General features: G+C 39.0%; 1 protein-coding gene across 1 annotated transcript in view; it reads right to left on the bottom strand.

Moving 5' to 3' along the window:
- PDE6C (phosphodiesterase 6C) overlaps positions 1-27,626 on the bottom strand; it is an 82,436-nt gene that overhangs the window by 47,408 nt on the left and 7,402 nt on the right. Inside the window, exons 2-14 of the mRNA XM_077124391.1 lie at positions 27,405-27,557; positions 27,238-27,327; positions 25,980-26,120; positions 24,401-24,475; positions 23,256-23,320; positions 23,086-23,152; positions 19,218-19,265; positions 15,149-15,298; positions 13,810-13,953; positions 12,553-12,621; positions 7,214-7,360; positions 6,870-6,977; positions 6,391-6,500 (exon numbers count right to left, since the gene is read on the bottom strand). Coding sequence (XP_076980506.1) covers positions 6,391-6,500; positions 6,870-6,977; positions 7,214-7,360; positions 12,553-12,621; positions 13,810-13,953; positions 15,149-15,298; positions 19,218-19,265; positions 23,086-23,152; positions 23,256-23,320; positions 24,401-24,475; positions 25,980-26,120; positions 27,238-27,327; positions 27,405-27,557 — 1,367 coding nt within the window. The remainder of the gene's footprint in view (positions 1-6,390; positions 6,501-6,869; positions 6,978-7,213; positions 7,361-12,552; positions 12,622-13,809; positions 13,954-15,148; positions 15,299-19,217; positions 19,266-23,085; positions 23,153-23,255; positions 23,321-24,400; positions 24,476-25,979; positions 26,121-27,237; positions 27,328-27,404; positions 27,558-27,626) is intronic.

Here is a 27,626-nt window from a genome sequence, read left to right on the forward strand (position 1 = left end):
GTTGAAAGTGAAAGTCTGGGAAAAGAATTTCATGCAAACAACAATCAGAAAAGAGCAGAAGTAGCTATACCAACATCCAACAAATTAGACCTCACATGTAAAGCAATTTAAAAAAATATAGAAGGGGCAGGCTATAGCAGCTCAGCAGGCAGAGTTCTCGCCTGCCATGCTGGAGACCTGGGTTCGAGTCCCAGTGTCTGCCCATGCAAAAAAAAAAAAAAAGACAAAGAAGGACACTATGTATTAATAAAAGGAATAATTCAACAAGAAGACATAACAGTCATAAATATTTATGCACCGAGCCAGAGTGCTCCAAAGTACATGAAGCAAACACTGACAACACTGAAGGGAGAAAAAGACACTTCTACTATAATAGTTGGAGACTTCAATTCCCCACTCTCATCAACGGATAGAACATCAAGACAGAGGATCAACAAAGAAACAGAAAATTTGAATAATAAAAAATGAACTAGACTTAACAGATACATTCAGAATATTACACCCCACAACAGTAGGATATACATTTTTCCCAAGTGCTCATGGATCATTCTCAAGGGTAGACCATATGCTGGGTCACAAAGTAAATTTCAATAAATTTAAAAGGATTGAAATAATAAAAACACTTTTTTTGGATCATAATGGAATGAAGTTGGAAATCAATAACAGGCAGAGGGCAAGAAAATTCATAAATAAATGGAGGCTAAACAACATAGTCTTAAATGACCAGTTTAAGAAGAAATTATAAGAGAAATCAGTAAATTTCTTGAGGCAAATGAAAATGAAAACACAACATACCAAAATTTATGGGGTGCAGCAAAGGCAGTGCCAAGAGAGAAATTTATTGCCTTACATGTCTATATTTAAAAAAAGAAAGAGAAAATATTGAAGAATTAACTCTTCACTTAGAAGAACTAGAGAAAGAACAACAAACTAACCCCAAAGCAAGCAAAAGGAAAGAAATAACAAAGATTAGAGCAGAAATAAATGAAATTGAGAACTTGAAAAGAATCAAGAAACTCAGCAAAACCAGAGTTGGTTCTTTGAGAAAATCAATTAAATTGATGGACTCTTAGCAAGGTTGACAAAAAGAAAAAGAGGGAGAATGCAAATAATTAAAATCAGAAATGGAAGAGGAGACATAACCACTGGCCCTGCAGAAAAAAAGGAGGTAATGAGAGGATAATATGAGCAACTATTTGCTAATAAACCATTCAATGCAAATGAAATGAACAACTTCCTAGAAAGGCATGGACAACCAACATTGACTCCAGAAGAAATAGTTGATCTCAACAAACCAATCACAAGTAAAGAGATTGACTCAGTCCTCAAGAAGCTCCCAAAAAAGAAAGGTCCAGGACCAGATGGCTCCACATGTGAATTCTACCAAGCATTCAAGAAAGAATTAGTACCAATCCTGCTCAAACTCTTCAAAAACTTGAAGAGGAGGGAAAGCTACCTAACTCATTCTATGAAGCCAACATTACCCTCATACCAAAGCCAGACAAAGATACTACAAGAAAAGAAAATTACAGACCAATCTCTCTAATGAATACAATGCAAAAGTCCTCAACAAAATACTTGCAAATCAAATCCAACAGCACATTAAAAGAATATACACCATAACCAAGTGGGATTTATTCCAAGTATGCAAGGCTGGTTCAACACAAGAAAATCAATTAATGTAATACACCACATCAACAAATCAAAGCGAAAAACCACAATGATCATCTCAATTGATGCAGAAAAGGCATTTGATAAAATTCAACATCCTTTCTTGATGAAAACACTTCAAAGGAGAGGAATAGAAGGGAACTTCCACAGCATGATAAAGGGAATATATGAAAAACCCACAGCTAACATCATTCTCAGTGGGAAAATACTGAAAGCTTTTGCCCTAAGATCAGGAAGAAGACAGGATGTCCTCTGTCTCCATTGTTATTCAATATTGTGTTGGAAGTTCTAGACAGAGCAATTAGACAAGAAAAAGAAATAAAATGCATCCAAATTGGAAAGGAAGACTCTCACTGTTTGCACATGATATGATACTATATGTCAAAAATCCCCCCAAAAATCCACAGCAAAGCTACTAGAGCTAATAAATGAGTACAGCAAAGTGGCAGAATACAAGATCAACACCCAATTATAAGTAGTGTTTCTATACACTAGTAATGAGCAATCTGAGGAGGAAATCAAGAACAAAATTCCATTTACAACAGCACGAAAAGAAACAAATATTTAGGAATAAATTTAACTAAGGATACAAAAGACCTAAACATAGAAAACTACAAGAAATTGCTAAAAGACATCATGGAAGACCCAAATAATGGAAAGGTATACTGTGTTGGGGATTGGAAGACTAAATAAATATAGTTAAGCTGTCAATTCTCCCCAAATTAATTTATAGGTTCAGTGTAATACCAATTAAAATCTTCAACAACTTACTTTGTAGAAATAGAAAAATCAATAACCAAATTTATTTATAAAGTCAGTGTGCCCTGAATAGCTAAAAATATCTTGAGAAAGAAAAATGAAGTGTGAGGTCTCACATGACCTTACTTTAAAACATATTACGAAGCTACAGTGGTCAAAACAGCATGCTACTGGCATCAAGATAGATATACTGACCAATGGAATCAAATTGAGTGTTCAGATATAGACCCTCTCATCTGTGGATAATTGATCTTTGATAATGTGGGCAAGCCAACCCACGTGGGATACAGAAGTCCTTCAATAAATGGTGCTCGGAGAACTGGATATCCATATGTAAAAGAATGAAAGAGGATCCTATCTCACATCCTATACAAAAGTTAATACAAAATGGATCAAAGAGCCAAAACAATAAAACTGTTAGAAGAAAATGTAGAGAAATATAAAACTTGTAATAGGAGGCAGTTTATTAGACCTTACTCCCAAAGCACGAGCATTGAGGAAAGTAATAGATAAATGGGAACTCCTCAAAATTAAACACTTTTGTGCATCAAAAAACTTTGTCACAAAAGTAAAAGGCATCTCATGCAATGGAAGACAATATTTGGAAACCACATAGCCAATAAGGGTTTAGTATCCAGAATATATAAAGAGATTCTTCAACTCAACAGCAAATAGACAAACAACTCAAATTACAAAATGGGCAAAAGACATGAACAGACACTTCTCAGAAGAGGAAATACAAATAGCTAAAAGGTACATGAAAAGATGTTCAACTTCACTGGACATTAGGGAAATGCAAATCAAAACCACCATGAGATATCATCCAACACCCATGAGAATGGCCATTATAAAAAAAACAGAAGACAAGTGTTGGAGAGGATGTGAAGAAAGAGCCTTGCTTATCCACCGTTGGTGGGAATGTAAAACTGTATAATTGCTCTCGAAGGCAGTTTGGAGGTTACTCAGGAAGCTAAATACAGAATTGCCATATGATCCAGCAATATCATTGCTAGGTATATATTCAGAGGACATGAGGGCAAGGACACAAATTGACATTTGCATGCCAATGTTTATAACAGTATTATTTACAATTGCCAAGAGATGGAAACAGTCCAAATGTCCACCAACAGATGAGTGGCTAAAGAAGCTGTGGTATATACATATGATGGAATATTATGCAGCTGCAAGACAGAATAAAGTCATGAAGCATGGAGAAATGTGGATGGACCTTGAAGATATTATGCTAAGTGAAATTAGTCAGAAACAAAAGGACAAATACTGTATGGTCTCATGATATGAACTAACATTAATGAGTGAAGTTGGAGAATTGAAGGAAAGAACACAGGTTATCAGGAGATAGAAATAAGGTAGTTTGGGTAATTGGTGCTCAAGGGATACAGATTGTACAACAGGAATGATTGTAAAAATTCAGAAATGGATAGCACAATAGTACCTGATTATAGTACAATAATATAAATACACTGAATGAAGCTGAATGTAAGTATGATAGAGAAAGAAGGGTTGGGGCCACGTATGAAATCAGAAGCAAAGTTAGAGGATAAAGAATAAGATGGCATAATTTAGGAATACCTAGAGTGTATAATGACGGTGATTAAATGTACAAATTAAAAAATGTTTTTGCATGAGGGAGAACAAATGAATATCAATATTGCAGGGTGTTGAAAATAGATGGTATACGGGAAAAAGTACAATCAATGTAGCTAGGGTCTATAGCAGTAGTAACATTGTAATATGCTTCCACTGAATGTAACAAAGGCATTATGCAAAAACTAAATGTCAACAGGCAGGCGAATTAGGAAAGGGGTATGGATTCTTTGTAGAAGAAAAGGAAATGTCTTTAGATAGAGTATGGTGGTGAAGGCATGTCTTTATACTTAGGTTGGACTGTACAATATGTGAATGAAACTGTTTTAAGTATGAACAGAGAAAAAGTGCTAGAGAAAATCCAGAGAAAGAGATGTACCTATTCACTGTCATTAGGAAATTGAGAGGAGCAGCCCCTTGGAGAGAGTGTGGTGGTTTCAGAGGAGGCTAGGGATGGGTTTGTCATATGATTCTGAAACCCCATTGCTCAGAATATACCTGGAGGAACTGAGTGTGGGGACAGAAATGGACATCTGCACACTGCTGTTTCTGGCAGCAGTGTTCTTGATCCACAATGAATGGAGGTGGCCTAAAGGAACAACAATTGAGGAAAGAAAAGGATAACTATAGTGTATACATACAATGGAATACTGAGCAGCGGGCAAGAAGGAATGAAGTTGTGAGGCATGCAACTAGGTGAATGAACCTTAAGAGCTGTATGTTGAATGAAATGTTTGACATTCATAATAATATATTATTCATAATAATAATATTTATTATTATGTCTCAATCGTATAGGACTAACTATAATATAAAAACTGTTGTGAACTAAAGTTGAGAGCATGGGTTATCAGGTTGGGGCTTATTGTAAAGGGTCCTAGATTGTAAGCTCTTATAGCAGTCACATATATTCAGGAGGTGTAACTGTTAATTCTAAATTAATAGACACTGAGCTGTTTGCAAGGGAAAAATGAGGCCTTGGACATAAAGTTCTTAGGCTACTCTTTATACCCAATAGATGCTCAATAAATGTTAGTTCCTTTGGTATGGAACTAATCAGGAGGGAGACAAAAGCTTTGGCAACTATCAGGAGATTTGCACTGAGGGAGTGTGGAATGACAGCGTGTGCTAGGACCTCTAGAGATGAAGACTTCCCTTGCTCAACACTTGCTGGAGAACTTCCTTCCACACCAAAGCCTGACAAGTACAGTTGCTGAAGGTGAGAAGTCACTGTTTACAAGGCGCTTCTCATTCACTGAATAAATTGTTCTTGAGCACTTATTATATAGTTTTACACAAAAAATTTCATTTAATTCTTACAACAGTCTTGAGAGGTCAACATTATATCCATTTTATAGCTAAAGAAACTGAATCTTAAATAGATTAACAGACTTGTTCAAGGTCCCTCAGCCAGGGCGTAGTTGAACCTCACAAACCAAGACTCACAAGCCTGTTCTCTGCAGAAAGTCTCACTACCTCTGGAGAAGGATAGGTTGTGTGTAGGAAATGAGAATGCAGTGTGGCTCAGGGAGACAGCATCTTAAATCTATTATCAAGGAGCTGGACTGGCCATGAGTATTGCTGGTGAATGTTGAGGAAAGCCGATGATGACATCATCATCATCATCATCATCATCATCAACCCTAATATTTATTAACTGCCAAGAGCCTATCATGCACTGAGTGCTTTATATACATGAGCTCATTAAATATTTACAACCTTAGGTGTTAAGTTCTGTTATTATAATTCTTATTTTACAGATGAGGCTTAGAAAATTTAAATAACTTGTGAACTCAGGGAATTCAGATCTGTCTGAGCCCAGAGCTTAAGCCTTTATCACTGTGCCCCCTACCCTGGGGCAAGAGAGGAAGATGGCGTTGATGTTAAGATGGAAGGTCAACAAAGGAGAGTTTGGTAAAAGCACAAGGACTGAGAGAGTGAAATCCAGTAAGCCCAGGAAGAAATGCCCTCTAGTGTGAGCCGGACAGTGATTACACAGGTGTACACAGTATAAAATACATTAACCCCACAATTAATGCATGTTTTGCACTTTATATAAGAATCCAATATTTTGATTAAAATTTTTTTTAAAAAAACAAAGAGTGAAGATGTATTTAAACGAGGCAGGGACATGTTTGAAGATAGAAACCTAAAGGAAAGGGAGGTTCCAAACACCCAGGGAGAAAGAGCTTATATTAACATGTGGGCCAAAGGACAGGAGGAACAGAACATGACTCTGAGAGTCTTGAACATGACAAAGAGATCTGACTCAGCTAAAATCTCAGCTTTCTTCTCCCCTAGGCTTCTAAGCCCTTCTACCGGAACATGTCAACATTACCACGTGTGCTCACTTACTTCATCTGATACAAATTATTGGTGCCTCTGTGGTCAATGTCATGGCAGAAAGCAGCAGCAAGCATGGCGAAGACTTCAAGATCTGTGTAGTATTTCTTCAGTCTTCCTGTCTAAAAAATACATGTATTTACTTGCATTAACAGCATATCTCTACACGAAGCATAGTGAAAGCTGTTTCCAAAGGAGAAGAGGATCCACCATGTTTTTAGAGCAAGTTGGCTTTATTTCTGGTGAATATTGAAGCTCAATCTGGGCAATTACAAAACACATGGGTGACTTGAATTTTCCTCTAAGGAGGCAAGTATTTGAATGTCAGAGTGATAAGGCCCATCCCCGGTGGTCCAGGGATACCCTTGGATCATCTGCAGAGGGGTTGGAGTTTATGAGTTTGTGCCTGTAATGATGGATTCCATCTGATTCTCACCACACGCAGTGGAAATTTTGCAGGTTTACAATTAGTTACAATGTTCTTTACTCACCATCAGCAAAGTAAACATGGTCTGCCCTACATTGAATCCATGGCGCCAGTTGTGGTAAGTAACAGAACGATACCCTTTTCTCACAGTGTACATCCATCGGGTAAGAACCTGTCACCAGAAGACAACACCATTCAGACTTTGGAACAAAATTCTAAAGGTTAGAAGATCTTCGACAATCTTATCGAAAAAGATGTGGTGGTCTTGTTTACAGGTTTTAAGCGATACATTTACAAAGTTAACACTAATTTAAAATCCAAAGTGAAGTTAACCTCTCAGCCACATAAAATATTAGTGCAATACAGCAGAATCACATGCTATTTTAAATAAGTTAAACACTATCTGACCTCTACAGGTACTTTGAATTTCTCCACCACATTTATTTCAAAAAACAGTCGTAGTCCACACTTAATCAACCCATGCTCTGTAATGGGGAAGTCACTGAAACAGAATTCATACAGTTCTGCTTCCTTTGGGTCTGGCAAGTCTTCTTTCTGTTAAAACAAGGATGGACCATTTCAGATCATGTTCACCCTTTCCCCCTTTACTCCCACATGTCCAACATTTGGTGTAAAACGAAATAAGGATACATGAATAACATGCACGATTCACTGAGTCCCCATGTGCCAGGCACTGGGTTGTACAGTTTGTATATGTTATACTCACAACAAACCTGCAAAATTTCCCGTTTTACAGCTGAGACACAGCTATATTAGGAAACAACTAAAGAGATAGGATTCAATTCTAAATGCTGCTCCAGTGCTATTTTCTTCCTATGATTTTTATAGTTTTATATTTTATATAGCCTTATCCACCCTTCAATATTCAACTTTTCCTTTTTCCTATTCAAGAAATATTCAGTAAACATAGATTCACTTTTATCACATTTTCTTTACTTGTTCAGTGGTGGTCTTTCCCACTAGACTGTGAGGTCCACAAAGAGCATATTTGTCTTATTTGCAGCCACATCACAAAGCCCTGCAGTACCTGTCCAATGGTGGTAAATGTTTGTTGAATGAATGAATGTTCCACATCTCATTAATCTACACCTTATTAAGAATCTCAGACTGTGTGGAAAAAAAAAAACAGTGAACTTGCAACATGAGTATTGTCATGGCTTTAGAAAATAAAAGTATGGGTCTGATTCTTAAGAAATTTAATTTATTGAGATTGAACATTGAAAAATGAAAGGTTAGAATAATCACATCAAATGCAAGATATCATGTGAGAAACTGAACACCCGAAGGTAGACTGGGGGCATTAAACAAGGAGAGACTGGAGGGGTTGTGTACTCAGCTGAGCTGGGATTAGAACATAGGACCTAGAGCTAGCAACAGTTATGTGGGTTGACCAGATGGCTCTGCAGCACAATTCAGTTCAATACTAGTTTAGTTTAGTACAAAACTAAAGAGAACATAAAAGTAAAGGGAAGACAGGTTACTTACTTCAGTAAGTTTGAGGTTTCCCAGGGAATAATTTATACTCTATTTAAACAAATTGAAGCACCAAACAGTATTTGGCAACTTTGAGCAAACTTACAGTTTCAGATCCCTACCCCTGAGAAAGGGCTGGTGCCTCACACCTTTGGCCCTTCCCGCACTCCCTGGGCTTCCCAATGCCTTCGTTGCTCTCTCCTCACCAATGCCACCTCAGACTATTCACTTTACACAGGGATTTTCTGGCAAAGCAATGGCTTGGAGTAAGGAGACAAGTGTTCAATTCTAGGTTCTGATTAGGTACATCTCCCAGCTTGAATGAGCCTAAGTATTCTCATCTGTAAAATGAGAAGGATAATAGCTTTTCTGACATTGTTGTTTGGTTTAAGAAGCTTTTAAAAAGAGATAGGCAATGTTTCAACAAATTGGGGATTGAATTAGAATTTTGGGGGAAAAGTAGCAACCCCAATTTTATTTGCATTTTAAAATTTTTTAATGTGTTTGTTTTTTTTATTAATTAAAAAATTAACTAACACAACATTTAGAAATCATTCCATTCTACATATGCAATCAGTAATTTTTAATATCATCACATAGATGTATGATCATCATTTCTTAGTACATATGCATCGATTTAGAAAAAGAAATAGCAAGACAACAGAAAAAGAAATAAAATGATAATATAGAGAAAAAATAAAAATAAAAATAAAAAATACAAAAATATATAAGAAAAAAAACTATAGCTCAGATGCAGCTTCATTCAGTGTTTTAACATAATTACATTACAATTAGGTAGTATTGTGCTGTCCATTTTTTTTTTTTTTTTTTAGAAATCATACCATTCTACATATGCAATCAGTAATTCTTAACATCATTACATAGATGCATGATCATCGTTTCTTAGTACATTTGCATCGGTTTAGAAGAACTAGCAATATAACCGAAAAAGATATAGAATGTTAATATAGAGAAAAAAAATAAAAGTAATAATAGTAAGAACAAAACAAAACAAAACAAAAACCTATAGCTCGGATGCAGCTTCATTCAGTGTTTTAACATGATTACTTTACAATTAGGTATTATTGTGCTGTCCATTTTTGAGTTTTTTGTATCTAGTCCTATTGCACAGTCTGTATCCCATCAGCTCCAATTACCCATTATCTTACCCTGTTTCTAACTCCTGCTGAACTCTGTTACCAATGACATATTCCAAGTTTATTCTCGAGTGTCGATTCACATCATTGGGACCATACAGTATTTGTCTTTTAGTTTTTGGCTAGACTCACTCAGCATAATGTTCTCTAGGTCCATCCATGTTATTACATGCTTCATAAGTTTATCCTGCCTTAAAGCTGCATAATATTCCATCGTATGTATATACCACAGTTTGTTTAGCCACTCGTCTGTTGATGGACATTTTGGCTGTTTCCATCTCTTTGCAATTGTAAATAACGCTGCTATAAACATTGGTGTGCAAATGTCTGTTTGAGTTTTTGCCCTTAATTCCTTTGAGTAGATTCCCAGCAATGGTATTGCTGGGTCGTATGGCAATTCTATATTCAGCTTTTTGAGGAACCGCCAAACTGCCTTCCACAGTGGTTGCACCATTTGACATTCCCACCAACAGTGGATAAGTGTGCCTCTTTCTCCGCATCCTCTCCAGCACTTGTCATTTTCTGTTTTGTTGATAATGGCCATTCTGGTGGGTGTGAGATGATATCTCATTGTGGTTTTGATTTGCATTTCTCTAATGGCCAGTAATGTGTTTTTTAATTAGAGAAGTTGTGGGTTTGCAAAGATAAATCATATAAGAAAAACAGGGTTCCTATATTCCCCCCCATTATTAACACTTTGCATTAGTGCGGCACCTTCTTACAATTAAAGGAAGAATATTATATTTGCATTATTAGCTATGATCCATGGTTTAAATTAGGGTGTGTTTTTTCCTATATATCACCCTATTAACACCTTTATTTTCATCTTTTAAGGAAAATAAGAAAGGATTCCATTTATGGTCCATTGTAACACCCTAGAAATCCCTTTTCTGTCTTTCCCCCATTTCTTATACTCCCCATCTTCCTCCTCAACACTTTCTATCTCTCTCCAAATCCTCCCAAATTCCTCGCCCATGTAGTCCTTTTTCATTTGCTCATTAATATTTTTTCATTCAACAAAGATTTATTGGCACATACTATGTATTGTAGTCATTATGGATAAAGCAGTGAATAAAACAGACATAGTCACTGCCCTTAGATGTGTACATTCTCATGGAGAAAGACAGACAATAAGCACAATAAAATAAGACAATATTTTAAAGACAATAATCCTTTAAAACTCAGGGTAAGAGGATAAGAGAGTTATAGAGCAGGGAGTCTCCCATGCCACAGAGCTTCCCTGCTGGAAGCTGTCTCTGCCCCATAGTTCTCAGATGATTATGGAAAGATAAAATGTCAAGATGCTTTTTAATGTATTACAGATATTCAGGGTCAGTCATTTTAACTGGTTTGTGCATTTTAACAGGAATGAAGACCTTCTCATTGGCATGATTCTCAGGCCATACTGGTGGTCACAGGTGAGCCAGTAAAACAATACTCTAATAAGAAATTGCAGGTTTTAAAGAACAATGGCTTTTAAGTCTGTAATACAGGGAGGTTGATAAAAAGTGAAGGCATTTTATTGCTCCAACGAATAGAATTCTGGCTCTCCAAGACTAATTTTCTTCTCTCTGCAGGACACCACACTGCTGAGGGCTAATGGATGTTGGAGGAGGCGTTAGCACACTGCCATTTACTTGGCTGTGAAGGGTCCCACTCTGGACCTCCTGCCTCCAGGATGCTCATTCCCAATGCTCTCATGGGGAAGCCCTGAGTCCCTGATCAGGTCACTCCCCAGCTCCCAGCATGCTAGGCACATCACAGTCTTATCTCCCCTCTGCGTCAGGTTGCACAGGCTGCTTCTCTCCACTGCCCACTGATGCTCCAGCCACAGTCAGTTGTCTTTGGCTTCCTAAGACAATGTGCTACCTTGTGTACATGCACCTTGGTCTGTACCATTTTAGAATTTTGTCTCAAGATGTCTTTACCTCTCCATTTCTAATCCCACCCCACCCTCGTCATCAGTCTCTGGCTGCCCAACTCCTGCTTTCCCTTCAAACTTCAGTGCCAGGGCTATAATCTCTTTGAAGAAATCATCGTCTGTGACTAGAATCAGGCCCTCAGACCTCCCCAGAGCCCTTGGCTCATGTGCTGTGAATACCCCAATGCAGGGCAGTGTCACGGTTTGTATATCTGTGTCCGTAATAGACAGTGAACCAGAAGACCCACACTATAAGACTGAGGACCCTACACTAGGAGCAAGGGCAAGACTGGAAGAAACCATCTCTAACAAGGCCTAAAACCAACTCTATTTGCCTGTTAGAAGAAAATGAAACCCCTTTTGAGGGAAGATAGCATCACCCAGAGCCCCTACAAGTTTTATCAAATGACTGAAGCCCAAGAGAAAAATAGACAATAGAACCAGACCTATAGGTGATTCACCTATTGAGATGGGGACATTAAAATAACTATGATGAATAAATTCAAGAAAATAAAGAAAAAAATTACACAATAAAATTAGTGAGGAAAAATTTCAATACAGGGTGGGAATTTACTTAAACCAAAACATTAAATGGACATCCTAGGACTCAAAAAGACAATCTGTGAAATTAAGAACTTATTATATGGGTTTAAAGTAGGCTAGACACAATGAAAGACAGAATAAATAAACTTGAGAAGATGTAAATTTCAACTAGAAATAATAGAGATGGCCCTAGTTGAAACAACAAAAAACAGTTGAATGCCTAAAGTCCAGCAGAAAAGCTAGAGATGGGAGAGAATAATTGTGCCTAGAGGGGGCTATGCTTTATTCTAACTCTCTCATATTCTTTGGGGTGGCCATGGTGCATTCCAAAGCCATTGAAATAAACCAGACATGGTCTCCCTATTGTCTGAAACTGCAGTAGTTTGGTTCAGCTGTGAACCTAAATTATCTGTGTGGACTGGACTGTAGTGGGCAAGGAAGAAGCAGAGCAGAGACTCAGTGGTTCAATCTTTGGGAGAAATCTCTTTTCTTGTTAGGCTTTTAAGGCCACAGGAAAGATGAAACAATATTTACTGAAAATTGAAACTAATAAGTTTTCTTTTTTTGTTTTGTTTCATTGACACTAATATGTTTTATTAAAAAGGCATTAAGGATAGACGGAAAGCACTTACCAAAATTGTGATGAGTTGTTTTTCTTCACAGTCTTCAATTATATCTTTATTTAACTTCTCTTTAAATTTCTAAAATGTAAAAGCAATTGAAAAGTGAAATTCCTATAAAGAAGACTTCTATTTTATTTTTCTACTATAAAAGCAAATAATATTTATTTAAAATATACTATAATGAATCCAGGGACAAAGATGCATTCTGGATAGAAAGACGTATAACATCTGATCATGAGTTTTCTCCAAGAAATAGCCTAATATAATTTATTTCTCTATTCCCCCAAAGTGTAACAGTAGATGTCTTAAAAGAAATAAAAATAGGTGTGGTTTGCTTGTATGAAGTAAAGACAGTGAGAGGAAAATGAGTGGCTTATATCTTATATTTTACATATTTTCTACTAGTTTATCATAATCCCCCTTCATCCACCCAGACCCTCTCATCTTCAACATCTTATTCTCTCAAATCAAAATTGAATACTCTCAAATCACTCAGTAAAATCAAAGAGAAAAAAAAAGTCCAAGCAAAACTGTAGCTACATACACTCTAAATGCTAGGAAAATAAAAGGAGTAGAGATATTAAGGCACATGACATTTTCCCTCCATTTTCTGGTAATTAGAGTACTTTTAGCATAAACCCTCTCATCCATGGTATTGGTCTTGGCCATGTGATTAGCTTTGACCTTTGAATATTTTAGTGAATGTGAATGCAAGCAAAACTTGAAATGTGCTTGCGCAGTTAGAATTGTTCTCTTGCTCTGTCATCATCCATGAGAATATCTATCAGCTAGCCACTGGCTCAAGAAGGACGAGAGAAATGTAGAGCAAACGTACGTCCAACTCATAGCTTGGAGCAAGCCTAGCTGAGATCAATCAAAGCCTGGTCAGACCCCAAATGCATGAGTGAGAGATAGATGCTTGATTTTTGTGTGATTTTTGAGATGTGGTGGTCACTGTCATGCAGCATTATCATAGCAATAGCTGACTGATATATTTCCTTTCCCAGAAATATTTTTTTTCTTTGCTAAGGACTTGAATCTCGGTGTTCTGACTCCAGCTCCTTCTGACCCAGGAACTGTAGTTAAAAGAGTGAGATTGCAACCAAGCAGTCTGTCCAGTAAAGGTGGCCCACACTGGGCCGTCCAGGTGCTTCCCCAGGACTAAACCTACTGCTTCTCATTTGTCAGACTCCTGGGTAATTAGGCAAATTCCAGAAGCACTGGTTAGATCCCACTAATGTCTAAAGGACTGAATTCCCCACTTACCAAAATAGATTTAACTTCATCAGGAGTGGCTTTGATCTGGTTCATGAGCATTTCCTGGGCAATGTCCTTTCTGTTTTCTAGCTTATTCATTTTCTCATAGGTGTCCGTATTTAAAAGAGACCATCCAAGAAATTGTGTGAGAGTCTGAAATGTACAAAGGGTGAATCAGAGTCACAGAAAAAAACTGATTTGGGGGCCAAAATCTGCATGCTTTCCTATCAATCCGTCTCCCTTTCACCATCAAACAACCCAGTTCCTTGTTTTAATCTAAGAAAAAACATACTAATAATGAGTCACAGACAATAAAATTGGTTAAGGTCATATTTTTCAAAGTTTTGTCTTTAGACAAGGAGTTTCTGTGTTACCCAGGAATCAGTTAAAAATTCAGAATCTCGGCCCCATCCCAGTTCTATTGAATCAGAATGTGTATTTTAGCAAGATGCTCAAGTGATTTCTATGTACATTAAAGTTTGAAAGATACTAAACTAGATCGTTTTAGAAGCATCTTCCCTGCCTGTTAACTGCTACCTGAAATGTCACCATTAGATCTTAATTACTTTAACTTAAAACTTGGACCCTTGTGTACATGCAAATTCTTTGAGGTGTAATAAATTGTCATCCGCCATTTCTACCTTTGTGTGAATACAGAATCTTAGAACAGGTTTAAGATGGGGGCTATCACAGGAAGATTCCAGAAGTTGAAGGCAGCAGCACTAAAAAGGTAGCATGGGGGAAGAATGAGGAGGAAGAAAATTATGAAAACTAACTGCATATTTGACAATTTTGCCTATTGTTACAACATATTGAGAGTCATATAATCATGGCTTCTGAAAATGATACTAGAACTTTAAGTTTTGTTTCTTTTTCTAGCTAATTTTGTTAGAACAACTTGGGATGAAGGGTTTGGGTCAACATTTGTTTATAACTGATACATCTTGAAAACTTCATAAGAAGAGAGGGATTCCCATTGTCCACTGTAATTAAGTAGGGTCTGAAAATCAGGCAGAGGTGTGGGGATGCGGGCAAGAATGAGAGGAAACAGAAGTAGGCAGAGGGCGGAGAAGAAAGGGTTGAAAGGAGGTAGACACCTCTCTCCCAGTTTCCTAGAAATGCAAAGAATTTTGGTTAAGTCAAAATTTTACCCTTCGGTAGAAAATTCTGCAATTTATCGATGTGAGGAAACAGAAGTGACAGAGTGACAACTTGCTGATTGCAAACATGTGTGACTCATTTTTTTAATTGCCCTTCAAAAATATCATTCTGGAATGACAAAATAATTATGCAACCTCTACTATTTCGTGCATTTCATTTGTCTCCATCATTTTATTATTGCACTTGCCTCAGTAATGTGTTCATCATACTCATCAAAAGCTTTTCCATCCTTCCTGTTATAAAATGTAGCTACTCCCACAATGTCTTCTTTCTTGTTGACAATAGGCAGAGACAGGACGTTTTTAATGACCCAACCAGTTTCATCTACAGGACCTTTCTACAAACAACAAAAGGCACTTAGTTCATTTTAAAAACTTTTTATTTTGAAATGATTTAAGATTCACAGTATGTTGCAAAAAAAAAAAAAAATTGTACCGAGAGGTCCTGTGTATGCTTCACCCAGGTTTCTCCAATGGTAACATCTTGTGTAAATACAGTTCAGTATCACAACCAGGATATTTACATTGGTATAATCCACAGAGCTGACTGAGACTTCACTAGTTGTGGATGCACTTACGTGTGTGTGTGTAGTTCTGTGCAAATTTATCACATGTATAGGTTCATGCAACCACACGAGAATAAGATATAAAACTGTTCCATCACCCAAGTCTCTCTCCTGCTACCCCTTTGTAGATAGCACTCTTCCCTCCACTTAGGACATTTTTAATATAGAGAAAGGATAATTTTGGGGTGTTAGACATACAACTCTAATTTTGTGTCAGAGGGTCATGACTCAGACTAGACAGCCATTACTAGATGGCCAAGTGCTCCAGTGCATCTAATCAACCCTGACCTCTTCCCTCTGTTTTCCCATTCCTAAGGGTGGAAATGATACCTGCAGTTCTTACCTCTGTGCTAGCTCAGTGTTCCCTCCTCACTTTTTCTGACCTCTAGCACCTGTTTAACAAATTCCCGATAGTAAATTCTCTCTGCTGAAAGACCTAGTGTAATTTTCTTGGGTGCTAAGATGCAGTCAGCTCAGCAAACATCCCCCAAGCCCCTGATGTACCAAGCACTATGCTAATTACTGGGGTATAAAGATAAATAAATAATAGGCCCTAACTTCAAGATACTAACAGCCTAGTAGGGGATGCAGACACAAAGCCTTCTCTAACTTTTCCAGCCCATGTGCAACTTGTCTTTTTTTTGGAATTCCAACAGCATTTATAGCCCAGACCACAAAATTTAGAATTTAGATATTTTCTAAATGTTTCAAAATTGTTTACTTTTGTCTCTGAGACTATTTCCTAAACATATGATAGGGCAGGGACTGTTTCATAAGCTGTTAATTTCCACATAACTACTGGGACAGTGTTGGTCATATAATAGGTGCTCAATGCCAATCATTTATTAATTAAAGATCCAGTCTTTATACTTGAAATGAAAAGCCGAGAAACCAATCCTCAATTTATGTGTCTTAATGGTCTAAGGTTTGAAAAAGATGCAGTGCATAATGGTTCTTGAAGGCATTCAGAAGTCTTGGCTGTCCTTGCACAATATACTGTGAAATATTTCTATATTTATTCATATCATATAGATTAGGGAAAAAATCAATAGCAAAACATAGAATAACAGAAATAACTTCACAGCATAACTACTAAATGCAGGGTGTGATCAAGATGTATTCTGGACCAGGAGAAAAAGGACATTATTGGGAAAATTGGCAAGGTTTGAATAAAGTCTATAAATTATATAATGGTATTATAGCAATATTAATTTCATGTTTTTGATCATTGTACTGTGGTTATATAAGATGTTAGCATTTGGAGAATCTGTGTCAAGCACATATAGGAATTCTTTGAACTATCTTTGCAACTTTTTTTGTAAATCTGAAATTATTTAAAAATGAAAAGCTAAACAGATAAAAAATATTTTTAAAATATAACTTCACAACCACAAGTACCCACCTACATTTTTAAAAGCTTCCAAAATAAACTTGACTGGCTGTTTCTCAAGTTTTCTATTCATTTGCTACCTGTTCCTGTGTTTGCCACTAGTTAGCACGATTGACAGATAAATGATAGAAGGAACCTAGAATTTAAGAAAAACGAATAGGACAAAAACCTAAAACTGCAAACATTCTATGTACTTTTTTCCTGTGATGTTAAAAGAACACCATGCCCAAGGAGCATAGTTTGAGAACCAATGACTTTGCAGACTTTCTCAGATACTGGTTCTCTTTAGTCGATCCTTGGCTTTTCCATCACTTCTTGTATACAAAAGGGAATACTGAGAACAGTGGTGGGGCATGAGCAGATGGAGAGACAGAATAGAGAGGCAGAGCAAGAAAGGAGCGTGGTGGGTTGGAAAGGATGGTGGTGACCCTCCCCTGAGGCTGCTCTGTGGAATCTTAGCCTGTGAGGGTGAAAGGGGAGAGAGCCTGAGGAGCCTGAGGGGACATGGGACCATGATGCAGGACCGATGGCAGGCCAGGGAGAAAGGGAGGGGTGGAAGGCTGGGCGGAAGTGTGTGAGACTACAGTGCAGTTCTAGAAGAGTTCACAGGGCTGATGTGGGTTTTTAGACCAATGCTGCCTGTCAGAAAAGCCTGGTGTCTCCCAGGAATGGACCTGCCTTGGGCGTCCCTGCCTGGGCAGGCCCTGGGAAGCATGGACTCAGCACACACATGTCTAAGGATTTCAGAGTGTGGCAGCCATCAGACTGTTCAGTTTCCCACCATCGGAGTCTAAGAAGTACATTTTCATGGGTGCCACACTGATATTTCTTAGAGAGCTGGGATATTCCTACCACTAGCAGGTTACCCTGGGAGGTCCCCAGCCTCCGCTCTTGCTCCTGCAGTGGCCACAGTGTCATCAGAGAGAAAGATGATCCATCACAGCTCCAGAGCAGCCCAGGTTTCTCCTGGACTAGCACGGTTCTACTTCTAGACTCTTAAGGTTCAGAAACTTTAGAAAATCATAGCCCTCTTTTTCTTCCCTACACATTCGTCTCTGGCACCCAATTGCCATAAATACAGGGGTCAGGGCTGGGTACAGCGATGGTCACAAATGGACTTTAGTTTGCAAGGAGGAAGGAGCGAGAGCAAATGCAACCATATGGTGTTTACGTGTTTTCCATGTCAGTGAGCAAAGGGATGAGCAGGGAGAGCCGAGGGAAACTTGGGAGCGAACAGGCTCTCCCAAGCCCGGTTTGGTTCTGCTGTTAATGACACACTCCAAAGAGACCAGCTCTTCCATCCAGGCACAAATGCAGCTGTGTGTGTGTCTGTGTGTCTATGGGTGAGAGACAGAAAGACGGACACTGCCAGTCCTGACTGGGGAAGGCAACCTCAGACATGACCGCCAGCTGACAGTCTCTGTTCCTGACAGGGATTAGGACTCGAACTGGGTTCTCGGCAACACAGGGCACAGAACAAGTGCCAGAGGGCACAAAAGAAGTGGCTTTGGAGCCACCATGCCTGTTTATCTCTACTGGTCTGATAGGGCAGTGTTGCAGAGATGACAGGCTCACCCTTTGGGGGACTGGGTGAAGCTGGGAAGGGGAAAGATGAGCCCCAGGCCCTGTAGTTAGTTCCACAGAGAAGGATGTGGTGGTGAAGAGAAGGGAATCCGCTGGGTCAGGAAATACAGGGGTATCAGCTCAGGGTCTCATCTGGGGGTGAGCGAAGGTGGATGCTCCAGGAAGTGGATCTCTGGAGTGCTGGAAGAGAGTATAAAACCAAGAATCTGGCAGCGAGATGTCCCCAAAGACATTATGAGATTTTTTTTCTGATAACAGTTGCAACAAGCTGCAAGGAAGAACTGCTGTGGAAACCACTAAACGGGCTGAAGTCAGAACAAGACTGTGCCAGCCAGCTGTTCTTCCAAGGAACATCCATTGAGCATTCACGCCATGGCTGGTACTGGTTTTGCCACTGGATGACCACTGGTGGGAAACAATGGGGAAGTGGCAGCCCCCACCCCCTACCCCAAAGCCAGGATGACGGGCACTCTGCCTCTTTGTTTCTTCTCCCCCATCCTTTTCTTCTGCCTCCTCTTCAGTGAAGAATCTGCTACTTATTGGCCACTGCCTCAGCCAGTGCAAATGGGACATAAGCCCTATATGTGTCTCTGGCCAATCTGAGTCTAAGGCTGACTCAGGGTGTTGGGGAGGGCATCCTCAGTGCTGCTCTCCCTTCTCCCTTCCCAGCCCTGTCCCCCCAACACTGAGATGAGATGTGGCGTGGGGTGCAATTACCTGAAACGTGAAGTACCCATCTGCTGGGGCATTCAGCATGTTACATATCTGTAGAGCAAGAGGAGACAAAAATCCTTTTGAAATATCAGTGGTGAAGCTATTTAAACCCACAAAGCAGAATACGAAAAAAATGCGTTGAGAGTGGGAGTGTCTTACATAGCTCTTGACTGCTCACAGGCAAATTATTCACACTGGACCTTAGCTAGGGTCCAGTGTGAATAATTGAGGCTGGCATCTCTTCTGCTAATGAAGTCACTGAACAACAGTTAGCACGATCTCTACTTATCCCCACTCTTCTAGCCTTACAGATTCCTCTTTTAAATTCAAAGCAACTAGGTGTTAGGCCCACCACCTCACACCTGCCCCAGCATCACTGCCAGCTGAGCAGAAAGGCAGTGGTGCTGGCGCATGTGTGAGGTGGTGCTGAGAATGCTGCTCATTTCTAATGTGGGATGTGGGATGGTAGGAGGTGGAAAAGCGAGATGGTGTGTAGTTACAGCAAAGTAAGGACTCACTGTGAGACATCACTTTAAATACTGGAACTCAGAGACTTTCCATTAAAACCCGCAAGGACAAGAAATCACTCCATTTTTGGTCACTGTGAATCATCTGCACCTTTGGTTATATACACAAATGGGTCTTCATAAAAGACTATCACTTTCTTCTCATCAAAATTATACAAGATACATAAAATCACAGCATTTGAAGGCTGGAAAGGACTTCAGAAATTAAGTTGAAGCCTTTCCTTTTGAAGATGAGGAAATAGAAGCTCAAAGAGGTTAAGTGATTTATTCAAATTCATAGGATGAAACGAAAACAAGGGTCACCAGTGAGGGTGCTGGTGAATCAGCTCTCCCAGGTAGGTGGTATAAAGTCCATATTTGTAGCACTTGCCAATTGTCCTGGTGTAAATACCCCTAGCATGGGCTACTTCAGGCTGCCAACAGTCATGTGCACAGGTTTGAGTGGGGCCCCTACACCACCACACCCAACCCAGGCAGCCTGAGATAAGTGCTTTCTGAGAGTGGTTGAACCAAGTCAATCACTTTTGGACTGGTCTTATAAAACGAATGGGAAAAACATTTCAAAGCTTTTATTCACATATACAGCCTAAGAACTTCAGGATTCTTTTACACCTTTCCTTTAATTTCATGATCCAATATGAATGAATTACATGAATAAATTGGCTGAGTGTCCTTTAAATATGTTTTGGAGAGGCAAAAAGAAACTTTTTCTTCTTTCCTGACTTTTCCATCAGCAGTATCTGTTTCACTCTATGCTTTCGGGTCTCTAGACAGCATTGACAGAGGAGTCAAGGCTTTAAGAGGCCAAAGCTTTTAAGCTTTTATTTCAGTATTCCGTTCTCTCTCCCTCTCTCTCAGAACTGGCATGCCATCTTGATTCCAGCTTAGTTTTAGCCTATATTTAATACCTCCAATTCTAAAAATGAAACTGAATTTTTGTTTTTAATGTTTAAGATTTTCAGCAGTAAGAAATTGGAAAACTGAAGTCTGTCATCCCCATTCAGATCTGGGATTTGCTTGTTTAATTCTGGGGGCCCACGTGCACACGTTTCCTCAGTCCAGTGAGTTCTTATTGACCTCGCTGACAAGGGCTTGGCTGGCTCACCCTAAAGCCTGCCTTTCTCTCTCTATAAAGAAGGATTTGTGACAAAATTGTTATGGAGGGAAAGATTTTAAATTTAAAAATTTAAAACATCTAAAAAGAAAAGTGTTTAAACAATTTAGAGTATTTTCAGAATATATTTATCCATAAGCAAACAATTGCCATTAAAATTGAAGATCATTTTTATTATACAGAAAACAACATTTAAAATTTTTTGAACTCCCATCTCTTAAATAATTGGGCCAAAACCCTCATTTTACAGATGAGAACATTAAGACCCAGAGAAGTTAAGGGATTAGCCCACAGTCAATGTCAGGACCAAGAAAAGCAACCAAGGATTCCTGAGTCTTAGCCTCTTACTCTCCTCACCGCAACTGCATTGCCTGATCACAGCAGGTCCCCCGGGAGTGGCTTTCCTCTGGCTAGGTTTGCCAAAATGTTTTGATATCATTTTCTTGACCAGTGACTTGCGACCATGGCAATTTTGCCCTCCAGGGAACATTTGGCAATGACTGGAAACAATTTTGCTTCTCATACTTAGGAGTTGCTACCGGCAGAGGCCAGGATGATGCTAAATGTCCTATAATGCACAGGACAGCTCTCCTAAATAAAGAATTCTCTGACCCCAAATCTCAATAATGCCTCTGTTAAGAAACTCTATTCAACACTCAAAACATGCATGTGTTGCATAGGTCCTGCCTTTTGTAAGTCCATAATGTAGAGTGACATTTTGAGAGTGAAAGGGAAGATTAATAACTCACCAGGACAACAGGTAAAAACAGATGTCCCAGGCAAACGGGTGTATGTTCACCTTATATGGATTCCCAGGACACAGCTCAAGGTCAATTCTCTGAAAATCACTTTGGGAATATTCATCTGTCCAATGAGAAATTTTGTGACAAATACCTTAAGCCAGATTTGCAATAGCTTGCCACAAGTCTTGGGCCACCAACAGCAGGGAAAAAGCAGGGGCAGGCCCAAAGGCGAGTCCTGAGACATGAAACGTGGTTGCTTTGCAGTGAATCTGTACACCAAAACTTGGAAAAAATCCACAACGACTTTGTGACCTGGTCACTTGGAAGTTGGTTATATGGTAAATTGATTATTAAGCAAATTAGCCATTCAACGAGTTGGCTTTTGGCAAATTAGCCATTCAGTGAGTTGGCTTTTGGCAATTTAACTTTCTGCAACTTAATTCGGGGGATACGAATTGCTGAGGTTAGGTGTCTTAAAATTGAGACATGGTCCTTCATTCTGGTTGCAACAGCTTTGGGGATACCGAACTTGATAAGAGCTCCAAACAAGGGTCTAGTAGACAGTCTGTCAGGGGATCAAAAACTGGGGACAAATGGTCAAACTGTTCAGCTGACTTAGGATGGCTGAAAAACCCTTGGACCCAAGGGTTCAGTTAGGAATGAATCTGAATGTTTTGGTCATTACCACACATCACTATCAAGTCAGGAATGCTATTGTTAAAATGTTTCAATATTTTGGAGCAATTTTGAAAACATGATATTCATGCATCTATATTGCCATTTATTTCTAAAAGATGTACAATTGCTTTTCTTTTCTCATTTTCTGTTTTTCCCCTTTGGCATGCCTCTACTCTGGGGTGAAGGGAATGCATAACCTAGAGCAGCTGTAGCCATGTTCCTGAAGCCACTGAGCCCAGGGTTTAGGCTTCCTGTCTGAAACCACAAAGGAAAGCATCCCCCATATAAATCTTCCCCTTTAGCCACGCACAGAATTTTCCTCATTCTGTCACCATACAAACCCAGCAAAATTTGCACTTTTAGCAGAGGTAAATTCGTGAAAATAAAAGGAAACACTAACTACCTAGATTTTGTTTAACTTTTCCTTTATATAGGTTTCTCTTTTGTCAGTAATTTTCCATGCCTCAAGAGAATTGGCCGAGGTAACTGTACTTGGGTAGAATTAAACCCAGCAACAATCACATCATTGATTTCCAAAGAACATCTGAAATTCATGCAGTTGCAGAATAAGAAGTTGAGGGGTGGATGGATCTTTCTTACGTTGATTAAATATTTTTGCTCAGAGTTGAGAAGTCTCCAGTTAACTTGCATTCAACTGCCAAAATTCTCTATGTTCTAGGCCAAAGGAAGAGGTCATCTCACCCTTACCTGGTGTATTTTTTTGTGCTTTCACAGTTGTTTTTTATCTCTTAGCTAGTAATTAATTAATTACTATGTTATTTAAAATTTGAATTTATTCAATAACTTACAAGTCCATTTTCAGCAACATATGTTGGCAATCCGCTAACAAGAGTCCAGTGGTCTGCGGGAGGCGTCCTTTAGGAAGATTAGAAGAAAGAAAATCATTGCTATGCAGATAGATGTGCTATGTACAAAAATAAAGTCGCATCTCATGCAGCTGCTTCATGACAGCACTCACGGAATCACTTTGATCTCTTCCTTTCCATGTAAGATGTAATCAATGACTTTATAAAAGATGATTTCCTATGAGGGAAAGAGGAGAATAATAATCTTATTTCTCAAAGAAAACATTTCTGTTTTAAGAATTTGAATCTTTAAAACCCCTTTTCATGACTCTTAGAAACAGATGAGGTTTTAATTTCCCAACTATAGTTTTCTGTATAACATAAATCACCAAACTACATATATCCTTATTATAAGTTCATAATAAAAACAGAACTATTGTTATCTGTTTGTTTATACACAATACAGGCTGTTTAACTAAATTTAGTTTTTAAAAAGTAGAATTCAATCAACCAGCTTTTGGGGAGAATCTTTGCTATCAATTCACCAGCAAAGATGTTTTTAAACTGATTTCTTTTCTGTTCTCCAAAAGCACCCAATATTAATAAGTTTCCTCAAACAAATCATATAATTTCTTAACCTCAGTTAATGCTTCCACTTCCCAGCTGTAGAATGAGTAATAACCCCCTTGCAACACTGGTGTATCTAAATAGGTGGCTCAGAAATAGAATTCTACTTTATATTGTCAAAGCTGGAATGGACTTGAGAACTTGTCCCTGTTCATGGGGACGATGAAGAACCTGCGGCCTGGACACCTTCTATCCCAATCCCTTCCCCTTCTCGTGTGCTGGGAATGTATAGTAGCGAAGAAAACAAACAGTTCCTGCACTTGTGAAACTTGCAGCCAAAGGGAAAAGTAAATCCAAACCAACCCCTCCTTGGAGATTCCAATTCAGCCAGTCAGTAGAGAGAGGCCTGGGTATGTGTATATATATTTAAAGAGCTGTGCGGGTGGGTGGCTCTGATGCATTCCCTTCCTACTGAGAACCAGTGATCTGCCAAGCTCGAGCTTTACAGAAACGGAGAGGTTAAACAATGAGTTTAGGCAAGGCCCACCCAGATAGCTAGGGGCAGAGCTGGGACCTGGCCCTCAGACTCCCTGTACAGTGCTCTTTCTGCCATTCCAGGGTCCCACAGAAAGTTACAGGACTAGAACCCAGCCTTCCCCTGGCTGGGGTTCATTCCTCTACACTCCGCCCCTCTTAGTTTTAGCACTTGATACCACACACAGACATCAACAGGGAAGATGTTTGCACTTACACGGCCATCTGGTGTCTTTGGGCCTTTATAAGGCTCAACTTCTCCAAGCTTGACTGGCCACTCATCATAGAATTCCTGGAGGAAATTATATTGAAATATTATTAAGCAAACTGTTCCATGACTTACCAAATCTTGTATGAATTTGCTTTTGCAAAAAAAAAAAAAAAAGTATGTTAATTTATGTAATTCTGGAATTTTAGAGCTAGAAAATGATCTCTAATTCCCTGAGATACTGATTAGCTTGTGACTGTGAATGAATCATTTAAATATTTTCTCATCTATAAAATTAGGGATAATAGAATTTATACAATAGGGTCCTTGTGAAGATTAGCTGAATAATACATACACAATACCCAGTGTACAGTACACTTAAAAGCACTAAATATATAACATCTCTTTCATAGACAAATGAAATCCAGGTAGTTCGAAAGGCTTGGCCAAGGTGACACAGAGTGACCAACACCATTGGTTACCTTACCCAACATCCATTCCTTGCTTACAGAACGTGATTTTAATTGGGTTTCAGTTGGCAATTTTTTTGAGGGAAGATGGGCCCTGGCCCAGCACCATGCAGGAATGGTGAGTAGTCTACATGAGTTGCCTGGATTGGACAGAGGACAGGTCCAGATCTAGGCAATGAAGAAGGGAGAGAAGTCTGCAGAGAGGCTTTTGGGGAAAGGTGTTCCTCCTGATAAAAAGTTGACACTGGGTGGAAATGACTCCCAATTTTGTTGTGTCCACCTGCTGTGCCTCGAACCATGGTGGCCAATTTGCCACCATTAAGAGATTTCACCAATGTGCTGGAGATTTCAGAGACCTATCCAGGAAGAGATGGAAAGTATCTGGGACTTTGATAACTGTATTGCACTCTGAATTAACCAGCTCTAGAACTGTCCTACCTTGAAAATTCTTGTTAAATGAGATGCAAATCTTATCGTTAAAGGCACTTTTAGCTGGGTTTTCTGTTACTTGTAGCTGAAAGAATCCTAACTGATAAACTCAGTCAGAAAGCCCCAGAGCTAGGATCACAGCCCAGCTTTCCTGATGCCTGGTCCTCTGTTTCTCCACCTAAAACAATTACCCTGAAATAATAATTTCCAATACATGAATAGTAAGAAATATAAATGATATGATATTCATTATCTATGTCAAATGAGGAGAGCTCCAATAGAATTAAACAAAACAAGAAATGAGCATTACATTGTTTGTGAATAATAAATATTTCATTAGTTCTTCTTTAAGATAATTCAATCTTTTGAATATAAAACATCAGATTGGTAATCATAATATCATTTATTATGTCCTTAATATGTGTTTGATACTGTATATATATCTAATCATCATCATAGATGAGAGAGATGTCCTCATTTTACAGATGAGGCAACCAAGAATCAGGGAAGTTAAAAGACTTGCTGAAGACACAAAGAAGTGGCAAAACCATACCTTCTTGGTACTGTTTTTTGTGACCTGTCGTGAATGATTATTTAAATAGAGTATCCATGCTTTAATGGGTAGCATTTCATGTGATGTGTATTTTACAGGTAATTTTAGCTGAGACAAAAAATTATGCAACAAGGACCTTCTCTTTGGTCATGGCCAGCAGTCCAATGGAGTATCGTTCACAGTTCAGATATGTTCTAACTGTGTAGAGGGCTTTGTGAAACTGTCTCTCTACATCTGTGAGTTCTTCAAATACTTTATTGGCTGACCACATAAGAATCTGAAAGAAGATTTTAAAAAGAAAAGTTAGAACAAAGTACAAAATGAAGAGATAGAGCATTAAGTAGAAGAAAACATGAGGTATATCAAATAAAATGAATATATATTGCCAATATTAATTCAATTGTATTTTTGAACTTGTATATATTCAACAAACTGCTCATATTCTCTAAGTGAGATGAGGACTAGACCACCAAAAGTCTGTAGATTTATGAAGGGGAAGAGGCCATGACTGGCTTCCATTCCAAATGCTTTGGTTCCAAAAGGAAGTTCCTAAAAATGGATGCAAAGACAGCCAGAAGGCAGAGGGTTCAGTGTTGGTGGCCCCCTAGGTCCTGCTGGGGAGAATGCCACCAGCCTCCTTCCACGCACCCTGGGCTAATCAGAGATAACTTTACCTGGAGAGTTAGAATGGAAAAGGACCTGGAAACCCTCCATCCCAACCCATGCCCCTCATTGTACAGATAAAGACACTGAAGTACAGAGTGGTCCAGACAGGTATTCTGGCGACCAGTCCTGTGTTATTTATCCCTCTGCCTCCTGGAGGCCATTGGACTTTCAGAGGAGGGATTTATTCCTCAATTTAATAGCAGCCCCATTTGAAGGAATAATGATTACATCCTAAGAGCTATTTATGAATGATTCCATTCAATAACTGTTTAATATGAACCATGTTAGGTAAATACTATAATTATCATCACCACCTCATAGACGAAGAAACCAAGGCTGCCCAGGGTCTAGATTGAAGAAAGTCAAATTTATATCTACAAATGGAGTAACTGGCCACATATGTAGAGGACTCTCAGGGCCTCTGTCACCTGACTGTCCTCACCTGTTTGCCAATACTTGTAATTCATTCCTGAGACCAACCCTCTTCTTGCACAATGAGAGCTTGGGTGAAAAGTAAAAATCAGCCTGAGAGGCGGGTATTAACAATATCAGGCTCTTTCCAGAAAACAGAATTGGATTTGGGAGGAGGGCTGGGGAGACCATGAGAGGATATGGGGCTAGAGCTTTGGGGGTTGGCTCCATGAGGGCCCGGGAGGAGCTGGGGCTGTTGGCTCTGGGTCTCTTTGCCGGACAGATCAGTGGGGTGATAAAAGTTGCCTTCCCTTTACCTGGCTTCTTCGGGATTCGACACCATACAGGTAGTTGGCATGATGCAGCTTAAGGACTATAGAAACAAAATTGAGGTATTTGGAGAAGACCTACAGGTGGCAAAGAAAAACAAATTACAGTTGTGACATCTTTCTTTCCTTTACACAAACAAATAAAATTCTTGTACCTCTTCATCCTGTTTGGAGAACTCGGGTGCGTTTACTTTGTTAACTGCCATAACCACAGCAAGAACCTCCTTGCCTGTCACAATCGGGGTTGCCAGCAGGTTCCTAGTGATATATCCAGTTTGTTTGTCCATGAAGTCAGAAAAATGATTGTTCTGAAAGAAACATTTGCACATTTGCTGAAGCAACCCATGGAATGGTAGACCCAGGAATAGTGACAGATC

Source organism: Tamandua tetradactyla, chromosome 13, assembly GCF_023851605.1.
Source record: "Tamandua tetradactyla isolate mTamTet1 chromosome 13, mTamTet1.pri, whole genome shotgun sequence".
NCBI classification, from domain to species: Eukaryota; Metazoa; Chordata; class Mammalia; order Pilosa; family Myrmecophagidae; genus Tamandua; species Tamandua tetradactyla.